Source organism: Petromyzon marinus, chromosome 3, assembly GCF_048934315.1.
Source record: "Petromyzon marinus isolate PM22_M1 ecotype Great Lakes invasive population chromosome 3, UKy_Petmar_22M1.pri1.0, whole genome shotgun sequence".
Lineage (NCBI taxonomy): Eukaryota > Metazoa > Chordata > Hyperoartia > Petromyzontiformes > Petromyzontidae > Petromyzon > Petromyzon marinus.
This window is the reverse complement of record NC_133669.1, coordinates 23,572,251-23,584,353: the sequence shown is the minus strand read 5'-3', so window position 1 is coordinate 23,584,353 and position 12,103 is coordinate 23,572,251. Positions and strand designations below refer to the sequence as shown.

The 12,103-nt window shown below is 49.5% G+C and overlaps 1 protein-coding gene across 3 annotated transcripts in view; it reads left to right on the top strand.

Annotated features, from left to right (window-relative positions):
- LOC116957480 (CD166 antigen-like) overlaps positions 1 to 12,103 on the top strand; it is a 69,462-nt gene that overhangs the window by 23,974 nt on the left and 33,385 nt on the right. For all 3 annotated transcript variants that reach the window (XM_076053053.1, XM_032979661.2, XM_032979666.2), the window contains exons 2-3: positions 2,622 to 2,767; positions 8,783 to 9,008. In XM_076053053.1, coding sequence (XP_075909168.1) covers positions 2,622 to 2,767; positions 8,783 to 9,008 — 372 coding nt within the window. The remainder of the gene's footprint in view (positions 1 to 2,621; positions 2,768 to 8,782; positions 9,009 to 12,103) is intronic.

Genomic DNA, 12,103 nt, shown 5'->3' with positions numbered 1-12,103 from the left:
GGGTGGTGATAGAAATGTATGAAATCAAGTTTGTTTTTGAAGTCCCTTTTAGATGTATTTTACTTTTATGCCCACACCCCAAGGTAAGGATATGCCGTGACTTGTAAAAGGCTTGACCCCAAATACTGAATGTAGACGTTTTCAAATCCACAAAGAGGCCGAGAAAAAAATAGCCATCAGGCACGTCAGCGTGGCGCTTTGCTCAGATATGCAAACACAAATTCGTAATTCAATATTTGTCCAAAGTGATAAGCCCGTTGAGGCCCCAAAAAATTATCTGTTGCAATTTCAAGATTTTTCGGTTGAACGGCGAGCAGGCATTAAAAGCAAAACGAATGAACAAAGACATTCCACGTTGCCCTTGCGATATTGGAACTGAAGATGAGCGAAACAAAAGCGGCAGTCACACCTTGCACCAGCCGTTCCATAAAACAAATTAAAACAAAGAAAAGGCTGAGCCTTAAACCAGCCTTTCCTGTGGCATAGAGAGTATCTTTGAAAAAAAAAACAACCCATGTCTTTAAAATGCCATGTTTTTCACAAGAAATGTATTGACAGAACGACAGTTTTTTTTTTGGGGGGGGGGGGGGGGAGTGGAAATGAAATTCAGAGAATGCTGGGGCCCTTCAGTGTGGCGGGTGCGCTGCACGGTAGGAGCGCCCGAGGTCTCGAGAGGATTGTGGTCACTGGCAGGGCGACCCGCGCGTTCACCGGGGAGGGGTGCCACATTTCACACACGTGGAAATCGCAGCAATGTAGCACCGCCGTGTGCTTTGCCTCCTCACTCGCTCGCTCGCCTATCACATTAGCGCAGGGCAGCGTTTTGAATGAAGTTGGCATGGAATTATGTTCGGTGCCGACCCACAAATGACGCTGCGAAAAAAATAATATTGATAACGCATCAAGCCGCTCTCATGCACTCGCGAATGTCTGCCCGGTGACCTCTGCACAGGCTCCTGTATCGTCATGAAGTCGCATGTTGTTCAGCTTGTCAGCGCAAATTAAACTCAGATTGGTTAGAAATCTATTTCCAGATCAACTTCGAAATTGGCGTCACTCTATTCAAGATATTTTTTGGGCTCGCCCCTTGCTTGCGTCTCATCTTACTCTTACTCCCCTCCACTCACTCTTTGCTCCAGCGATAATCGCGCCTTCTGTCAAAACCCCCAGTCAACCTTTGCTCAGTGGGAGGCCATTTCTTCTCCTCTGCTGCCCCCATTGTCTAGAACTCTGTTCCTTCAGATGCGCGTGCTGTAGACTTGCCGTGTCTGTTCGTGCGAGTGACAGGTTATCGACTGTTGCCTTTGTGCCCCAACTGGTTTCTCATCTCGTCGTGCGCGCGCTGTTTCGTGCGCGCGAGAGTCGAGATTCGCGGAAAAAGGAGCCGCGCATTTACACTGGCTCTCTTTGGAATGCAGTGCAAGTCGACTGAGCCTTAAGTATTATTTACTTCTGGGTGTGGTGGTTGAATCACTTTTGTATAGGTGAATGGTAAAGTATGAAGCTTGTTTACTACAAATGCTATTCTTTGCTCTTATGAAATTATAAAAGAAATTACAATTCTTCTCTGTGTGGTTTCACCTGGTTACATAGGGGACACTGACTGATCGATGGATTCAATCAAGTATTCCATTATATGCTTTGTGTCAGGATAACTTAGCTTGTGTATTCTTTATTCCAAGGCATTGGCAGCTGAATCCGGTGTCTCTGAACATCATAAACACGCTACCCTTTAGCTTACAAGGGTAAGAGTACATTTCAGCCCTTCAGCAATTCACTGACCTGTGAAGGTCCCCATGCTGTGTTGGTCATGGGAAGTTGGTTACCGCATCACGCTGGTCGGTGTGATACACTGGTCAGACAGCACTCACCACTGATGTTAGCTGTGACTGTAAATTCAACTCAGGTTGATTCTAAATCCAAGTCCAGATCAACTTCGAGATTGACGTAATTGTATTCAATATCTTTTTTTTCGGCTCGCCCCTTGCCTACTTCTCATCTCACTCTTACTCCCCACCAGGGACTCTCTCACTGCTCCCACCTCGCCCTTCTTATCTCACTCTTACTCCCCTCCAGGGACTCTCTCACTGCTCCCACCTCGCCCTCCTCATCTCACTCTTACTCCCCTCCAGGGACTCTGTGACTGCTCCCACCTCGCCCTCCTCATCTTACTCTTACTACCATTCACTCACTCTTTGCTCCAGCGACCATCGCCTTCTGTCAAAGCCCCCAGTCGTCCTCTGCTCAGTGGGAGGCCACTTCTTCGCCTCTGCTGGCCTAAATGTCTAGTGCTCTGTTCCCCCAGATGCCCATGCTGTATACTTTCTGTGCCTGTTCAAGTCCAGGCTCAATGCCTACTTTCTCTCCTCTACCTGTGACTGACTCTTCGTTCGTAAACAAAACAACGAATCAGCCTCTGTTGCCCGTGTCCTGTGTCCTATTGCCTGTGTCCTATTCACCTTTACAGCGCATTGAGATGCAGTTTGAATGTATATGCTCCACATATTGCATTGCAGAGTGCCGCCGCTTCCCTTCCGCGTCACTTCAGTTGTTCCCGTTGAGTGCCGATGGAAGGCGCTGCCTCCGAGACACGTCTCCTGTGGCTTTTGTTTTCGCGGCAGGAACTCAGTCGGCACTGAGGGTCATCGTCCCCTCTCCGGTGACGGTGGAGTTGGGGAGCGATATCATCATCCCGTGCTCATACGAGGTGACGGACGGCAGCTCTGCCACCTCGTCCTCTTCGCCCGTCACCTTGCAGTGGCTCTACGTGAGTAACACGGCGGGCATGTACACACAGTTTTCAGTTTCATTTATTTGGTATAGCCCTGTGAGCCATTTGGCTCTTGAATCTGGTGCAACCGCAACAAACAAAAACATGAACAAGAAAACGTCTTGAAGTGACTACGCGCAAACAGAAAAAAATCCAGGAAAAAACCAGCAAAGTCTCCCAGAAAAAGCACCGAATATCAACGCTGTGTGCAAAAATCCCAGTGGGATGCAAGTCGAACAATAACAACCATAAGACAATTTAGATGAAAGTTATCAGTCTAACAAATATGGCTAAACCGAAACGTTTTCAAAATCACCAAAATAATGCTATAAAACAATGTAACAGTGAGTTTAACACGTAGGCTTTCGCGACCAATATTATTCATAATAAAGGTTTTTGGGTTAGATCGCGTTTATTTATAAATGTGTCGTAACCCTCCACCACCCGACACGGCCAATCAGCAAAAAAAGTGTCACATTGACAAAAGACAAATAATTCACTACTTTAGCCCACCGGTGTGTTGAAGAGTGAATCCACATTTACAGTTTGAGTACGACGTTTCGCTGGTAAATACATACAGCATCATCGGGCAATTCGCCCGATGATGCTGGATGTATTTAACCCAAAAACCTTTATTATGAATGTAACAGTGATCATAGTAAATGTGATTGAAAGGCCACACGGTGAAAACGATACAGACTGATGTGCATGTATGTTGAATTTCTTTTTGCGCCGTATGTAGCTAAACCTGCTAATCCTCGGTGCGGGGGAAGGACAACAAATTAAACACAAAAAGCAGTCCTAAAGAAATTAGTTTTCAATTTAGATTGAAAAGTGCAGTGGCTTCCTAATGTCGGAAGGAAGAGTATCCAAAACGGCCGCGGAAGCGCATCTGAAAGCTTCAAAGATCCTCCCATAGCAGTGGCCCTTCACCTTACACTGCAGCCTTGCACCCCCTTGGTTCTCACTCGTAAACAAAATGTATAATGCGAATAAATACATAGAAGGGTTGATGAAACAAAGTAGTTGTACTCACGTACCCGTGATTAAATTGTGTTTCGATTATTTACCTTCTAGACACATCCTGGCATGTCTCACACCCCCAGAGAGGGCATCTCACACCCCCAGAGAGGGCATCTTGGACCCTCAGGGAGGGCGTCTCACACCCCCAGTGAGGGCATCTCACACCCCCAGGGAGGGCATCTCACACCCCCAGTGAGGGCGTCTCACACCCCCAGTGAGGGCATCTCACACCCCCAGAGAGGGCATCTCGCACCCCCAGTGAGGGCGTCTCACACCCCCAGAGAGGGCATCTCACACCCCCAGAGAGGGCATCTCGCACCCCCAGAGAGGGCATCTCACACCCCCAGAGAGGGCATCTCTCATCCCCAGAAAGGGCATCTCACACCCCCAGAGAGGGCATCTCACACCCCCAGTGAGGGCATCTCACACCCCCAGAGAGGGCATCTCACACCCCCAGAGAGGGCATCTCACACCCCCAGAGAGGGCATCTCACACCCCCAGAGAGGGCATCTCTCATCCCCAGAGAGGGCATCTCACACCCCCAGAGAGGGCATCTCACACCCCCAGTGAGGGCATCTCACACCCCCAGAGAGGGCATCTCACACCCCCAGAGAGGGCATCTCTCACCCTCAGAGAGGGCATCTCACACCCCCAGAGAGGACGTCTCACATCCCCAGAGAGGGCATCTCACACCCCCAGAGAGGGCATCTCACACCCCCAGAGAGGGCATCTCACACCCCCAGAGAAGGCATCTCACACCCCCAGAGAGGGCATTTCGTACCTGCAGGGGGTGCTTGCACCCCAGGTTAAGAAGCACTGCCCTGTAGCCTTAACAGACTGTTGGGGCAAGTGCTGAGACCAACCTGTAAAGGCCAACACACGGGGTGGAGCCAGCATCACTCCTGGCTTGCCTCGGTCTCCCCAGTGTTGATGTTTACGCGCTGTAACGGCTTCTCATTCAAGGCTGAGTCAACCTAGCAGAGGCCCAGAACCGGTTCAGATATTCGTCACTGTTGGCCGTGAGCGAGCTATCGAACTCGGGTCGCCGTGTTCGTAGCGCAGTGCCGTAAGCACTGCACTAATACTAACTCCATGTATTTAGCGCTTTTCATCAAGGCTCTCAAAGCGCTGAAAAGCACACAGTAGCAGCAGACACTGATGCATATCCACGCACACCCACAGACACGCACACAGACACGCACACACCCATGACCTCCACACGCACCCCCACACACAACAAGACAAGATCCCCCGTATAGCCTAAAGAGACTGTTAGGGCAAGTGCTGTTTGTGGCACACGAGGGGGTGGGTGGCCAACACCACGCCCGGCCGTCTTTGTCTGCCCAGTGGCGATGTTTACACATCGCACCAGGTAGTCATTTGAGGCTGAATCGACCTAGCGGAGGCCCAGGACCGTTTCAGATAATCGTCACTGGTGTTGGCCGTGAGCGGGAATTGAACCCGGATCTCCACACTACACACGCACACACGCACACACCCACACCTACGCACGCATGCACACACGCACGCACCTCCTTGCAGGACACGTGAGATGTGTCCAGACATACGCACGGGGGAACGCGCGGGGTTGAATCACATCAAGGCACATCGAGGCACTGCATTAGCAACTCAATAAGCAATGTGCGTGGAATTGGTCAATGCGACTCGTTGTTAAAATGCGCCCCCGGTTGGCATTGTTGTCAGCAATGGCAGTTTTGCCAGCTCTTCTGCGGACCATGACATCCGAGTAATTTGTCAGCTGCGATAATGACATTGTTTCGCGGTTAAGTGCGTCTCGGGCTGGGAATCTTTTAATTAGGGCGATGTGTAACGGGCAGATGGTCGTGTCGGAATGCGGAGAGCTAAACACGTTATTCTTTATTTCACTAAAGCGCATCTGTTAATTATTGAGCGTGCACACATCAGCCTGAATTGAGTTGGTGGCCGTAATCCTGTTGTGTGGGTGTGGATTTAATAAAAAATAAATTGGCTCCGATTTGATACGTTTTTGTGCAAATACATACACTGTACTGGACAAATAGTGAATGGTGAATACAGACGAACAGAAGGGGCATTGGGATCTCTATGAACATTACATTGAATCAAAGCTGACAGAAAACAATAAAAGCGAATTTGTCTCTTGGCTCACGACCCTGACACTGACGCACGCCTAGAATTTATCCGACATTTCAAAAACTTTAAATGATCGGGGACACGCAGAACAAAGCAATATATATACTCTATACAGTATTTGTGAAACATCTGGAAAGTGAAATGGGATTAAAGTTATGAAATAGAGATATGGATGAGACCAAGGTACAGTGATTGTTATTTACATACCAAAACTTGATTATGAATTGCAACATTAGCAGTGCATGTCACCTGCTACGACAAAATGGGTCAGCGACATTAAACAACAACGAAAATCAAACACGAGCCGACAAGCGTACAGAGCAGTTTGGTTTATTTTGTTTAACCAGATGAGAACTCAAGAGGCAGTCTCATTTGCAGGAATAACAAAACCAAGTAAAAATTCAAAGAGATGCAAAAGCAAAAGAAGCGTGGAAGAGAAATGCATGCTTGGAATCACACCGAGAGACAGAAAGAGGAACACGTGGATCAGAGAACAGGCAAGTTGTAGTCGTGGCTCGTTAGAAAAAAAGAAAAGTCAATGGCATTGGACGGGGCCACGTCGCCGGTGAGGTTTGGTGGCGAGTGCTCGAGGTGGCAGTCGAAGGAGAGAACGTGCCTCCTGAGGGGGCCATCAACAGCAACGCAACCTGGCTCCTGACGGCACGGACTGTGTGTGTGTATGTTGAACATCTTTCGCACCGTATGTAGCCAACCGTGCTAATCGGAGGTGCGGGAGAAGCAGAACAACAAAACTTGAACACAAAAAAAAGCAGTTCTAAAGAAATGAGTTTTCAATCTCGATGATTTAAGAGCGCACAGCTCCGGTGGCTTCCTAGTATCGGAAGGAAGAGCGTTCCAGACGGCCGCAGAAGCGCATCTGAAAGCGCGCGATGCGGTGACCACCTTTGATCGATGGCGAGCCACCGAATCAAGCCCGAGACGTTGCCTGAACTACACGTGTCATATACCGTATATGTAATCAAAATGCCTATAAATGGCCCCGAGCACATAAAATAAAGAAAATGAAAATTCCGCAGAATCTCCTTCGGGCTCTTAAAGTAGTCATGCATTGTGTCATTTAAAAGGTAACGCTGAGCCATAGCTTCATTAATTTTGCGCACAAAGCTAATACTTTACAGTTTAATATGAAATGATTGTGTACGGTTTAATTGCAGGCACCAAGCCAGCAATGGCATTATTGGACGAACCCAAATGTACGCCAAATAAAAAAAATGTTTTAAGGCCGTGACTGGGCAGAAGGGGATGGTCTCTGCTGACTATCCTATAAAATGAGATTTTTTTTCAATTCCAGCTTTCATTTGAAAAACACCTCAAAGCAGACATTCCATTATACAAAAAAAATATTTCATAAAAAAACAAACCTTGTGCCTGTGTTGTGCAAACATGCAATCAAATGGGCCCCCTATACTTGATGAAGCGCTGATCGCCGGGTCCCCAGTAAAATATATCGCATAAGTAAAGTGAGCAAGCGAAGCATAAAATTGAAACTAAAATGCGATGGCACATAGCTGAAATAAAGAGTCTCTCTGGATCTAAATGGAAAGAAAATGAAAACCCTTAGATATCGTTTAGACTGTAATCACCGTATATACAAGTGTGAATGTTTCTGAAATGAGTGCAGTGTTTTTTTTGGCGTTCCATATCGCTGGACGTGAAATTTACTGCCCGTTTTATTTGGCTCCATCTCATCTCACTCCAGCACTCCGGGGAAGTGGCCTCCTGCAAATGCCACTACCGAAAGTTCTGTGGAGCAGCGTCGACCTCGTGCTGGCGTTGTTGCCCGATGCCAGGATGCAAACTCTTCCTCTTGCCCCCCCCCCTCCCATTGGTTCACTGAACCTACGTGGTTCTGCACCTTCTCATCCAATCATCACGCGAATTCCGGTCATCTACGCAGCAGCGGCTTTTGGCTGGTCTTCGAACAAAGACGGTCACTGCATCGCGCGCTTTCATACGCGCTTCTGCGGCCGTCTGGAACGCTCTTCCTTCCGATATTAGGAAGCTGCTGGGAGCGATGCACTTTTTGATCATCCAGTTTGAAAAGTAATTGCTTTAAAACTGCTTTTTGTGTTCCGCTTGATGTCCTTCCCCCGCACCTCCGATTAGCACGGTTGGCTATGTACGGTGAAAAAGAAGTTCAACATACATACGTACAAGCACCGCCCAACCGCTTGCCTCATTGGCTTTTCTTTTTAATCAGCGGGAAGACATTGGTCACTTCTCGTTTAATATTTTGACTTCGCTCCCGTGAGCTTCACAGACACCGTCTCCACGAAGCTCCCGTGGTCCGTAAAATTAAGCAAACACGCGTTCGCTCAGGACAATTTGACTCGTACGGTCAACGTGACCGTCTCCCGGCATGTGAGTCGAGCTCGTTTCTTCCTCTTGCAGCTCCTTCGACTTTTCAATATGATCACAGTTCGCAAGACACTGCGAGTTCATTAAAACACAATAACAACAGCGAAATACACTGTTGTTTTGAGTTTAATGGAATACCTGGTTTCAGGTTTTTTTCTTCTTCTTCTCAGAATGATAAAAAAACAAACACATCATCGTAGGACAGTCGTTCGAAAAAAATAAGTTTACACGGTTTAAAAAAGAAAAACCCCATTGCCCTTTTCCCCCTCCAAAAAAGAATTCCGCTCGCACTTTTAGCATCACCAAATCACCCCGAGTGCACCCGATCACATCGGGTCCCGACAGCTAAGTGGCGACGAGCCTGGTTGATCTCTGGATGGGAGACCGACCGTGAATACCAAGTGTTGTCGGGGCGGTGGCCGCGTGACCCGCCCTTGTCCGCTGCCGCCGCTCTCTCGCTCTCTCTCCCGCTGGCAGGAAGAAAAGGGCATGGACGGACGGACCAGCCCTCAACGTATTCTATACAAACATGGCAGCACCATCTACCACGATAACAACGCCCAATACAAAGGGCGCGTGGACGTCTCCGCCGACCTCACGCTGACCGTTCGCCAGGCGCGCCTGGAGGACGCTCGCACGTTCACGTGCGAGGTCGTGAGCCCGCACGGCACCAACGAGGCCCACACCACGGTCAACGTCTTCGGTGAGTCCGCGCCGCCCCCGCGTGCGGGACTCTCTCCCCCATCCAGTGGCATTGAGTCGCGCGTTGCGCGTCTCGCAGCAGTTCCGCGAAGCAGGCGGCCTGACAGTTAAAATCATCCGAGCGATTTATTTGTTTGTATTTCTGTTTGTTTGATCCAGCAAAACGCTTACCGCGCAGCGACACTATATGCCAGTGCGATTGTGGCCGTGCAAATCTAAACTTTGGTTAAACCGCTGTGGTCTGCGCTCCATCAATGGAGGCATAACAAAGCTGCACCAACTCTCTCCTGAAGCCCTCTTGTGGCGAGCAAATGTCAACATTGATATTTCGCTCCTGAACAACGTTTTGCTACGATCGCACACAAGACAAAAATAGGAGGGCTCCGCCAAGTTTTCGCACTCGTGGGGGTGGCTTTGCTGCCGAACAATCCCAATCGAGCGTGTTTGTTGCAGGTACTGTTATCTCTCTGCCCATGGTCCATCACCAGCGTTTGAGCAAATAGCCATTGTGTCGAGGCGTCGCCAGTTTTGGTAAGGATGTGCAATCCTTTGATTTAGTGCCACGTGTTGTGCCCGTGTAGCCTCATTCAAGTAGGAGGCTGTTTGATATTTTTGTACACTTTAAGGCCTTTTTTTAAATGATAGTTAATCCCAAATTTGAAAAGAGTAATAGTACAAATATTTTTTTTAATGATGAATTGATTGCTTATTGAAAAGAGAAAATTGGCTTCAACAAAAGTATGAGCGGCCCTGCCAATAAAGTTCAACTTTATTTCGTTTAAAGAGACCTGGGGAGGGTGATGATTGCTACACATTATTCCAAGTTAGCGAATATGGACCCCGAAGGCCTGAACACAGTGGCCTTCTCTTGCGAATGACGTCAGGGGATCATTGACGTGCACCCTGAAGCAGACGGCGCATAGTCGTAGCGTTCTGCTTATTACACACCGCGGTAATAATCAGGGCGGCCCGATGGATTCGAACCTCTGTCACAAGAGGCGAGTAACACGCTAGGCCGTGTCACTGCCCTATAGGATTTCTTAAACTGTGAGCCATCGCGCACAGCGTGATCTGCCACGACGCGGCATGATGGTAAAACCAAGAAATATATTTTTGTTATCTAAAAGGATAAAGGGGCTCATGGCTGTACACAACGACATCGCGAGCGTCAGATTCTGGAAAATGTTGGCTCGTAGTGAGACCTTGTATTTTTGCAAAACTACATTCACTTTAACTTCATGAAATTAATGTTTAACAGGTTTAACGTTGTGTTTCTGTCTCACTACATATGTCGACGAGGGTGGGAGAGAAAAAAAAATAACGTTATGAAAAATGTAAGAGCTAAAATGTCAAGCGAAACGTACACGATTGATATCGTTACTCTGGGCACAGTGAGAAGCATAAACAGCTCGCCTCGTTGTGAAATCGAGGGAAATTATTTTTTGTCGCTAGAAGGATGCGGCAAGACCTGCCGGCTGCGATTTTAAAATCCGTGCCAACTGATTGAGAGGGCCTCGACACTCTACCTCCTCCACACGCCCTCCTCATTTTAGATGTCCCCAGGGCGCGCGCAGGCTTGATCTGTCCCAACGCTGACAGGAGCCCAGGGAAACACACGCACGAGAGCGCGCGTGCACGCACGTGCGTGTGCTTGTCCGTGTGTGTGTGTGGCGAATCAGAGCCGTGGGCCCGCCACCCGTCGGGAGTAGAATGCCGATGCCGTGCGCCTGCGTACGGACCGACGGGGAGCGGTGGTGTAGCGGTTAGCGCTACGCTGCGCTATGAACCTGGCGACCCGGGTTCGATTCCCGCTCACGGCCAACACCCAGTGACGATTATTTGAACCGGTCCTGGGCCTCCCTTAGGTCGACTCAGCCTCAAATGAGCACCCGGTGCGGTGTGTAAACATCGCCGTTAGTGGAGACAAAAGCGGCCGGGCGTGGTGCTGGCCACCCCCACCCCCTCGTGTGCCTTGTCGGCCTTCTTCGCTGCTCGCTAACAGCACTTGCCCCTACAGTCTGTTAAGGCTACACGGGGGATCTTTGTATTTGTCTTTGTGCGTGGCGAACCAGAGTCGAATGACGGTGGTGCGCGCGTTTCGCGAGTCTCGGCGTCGTGCGACCCGGCTCGGTCGATACCCTGGGGGGGGCTTGCAGGGTGTGGGGCGAGCGCGTTGAGACACGTCCCGTGGCGAGCCGGGCGTTTAGGGTCCGGGGTGGCACGGGCGGGAGAGGCAGTGTGGTGCTGTGCAGGTGACTGCAGATTCGATGATAATAGTGATTGTTTGTGTCGGGTATGGGAACGCACTTGTGAATGTATAACGGGTCTCGAACCGACACGACACCGACCCAGCGCAGGTTTGATCGCCGTCATCATCATCGTCATCATCCCTTCATGATTCACATATTTCACGAGACGTCGAAGCTCCATGCAAAGTGGTTTAAAACGTGAACCAAATGCCCAGAGATTCCTGAACACACCAACGGCATATTAGTGTATAACTATCCATGCAAATAAATACAATCTAACAACAACAAAACATTGAATACGTGCATGTTTGCACGTGCAATGTACCATTGGACATTGCTTAAAGCTCATAAAAAAATGCCAGTATCGAGTCTGTCCTTGGATCGATCCGAGCCCGTCGATGCAGCGACGTGCTCGGGCGGGACTGTGGCCTTAACGCCGGCACCGCGGTGGCGAGGGCACACGGCCCTCGGTGGCGACCCCCATGGCACCTGGCTGGGACCCCGCCCATGGCCGCCACTGCACCTGAGCGCGCTGGCAGCGATGTGCAGCTGTGATGGGGGGCATGAGCCGAGTGGTCGCCCTCACTGCACGTGGACGTGCGGTCAGTTATCCACATGACTCCCGTGAAGGGCAGCAGGCGACTAGGGTACAGAGGAGCCGCACGTGTTCACAATGATTGCTACTTAATGCTTAATTTTAAGGAGCCGAATTATCCACTAAACTTGAAGGGGTCTCATCGGTTTATGTTTAGAAGACCGACAGCAAATGACAAATTGCCGAGGTACAGCCCAGACGAGGCCAGACAGTGCGAGAGGTGGTGCAATGGGGCAGGGGCGAGTGAGTGAC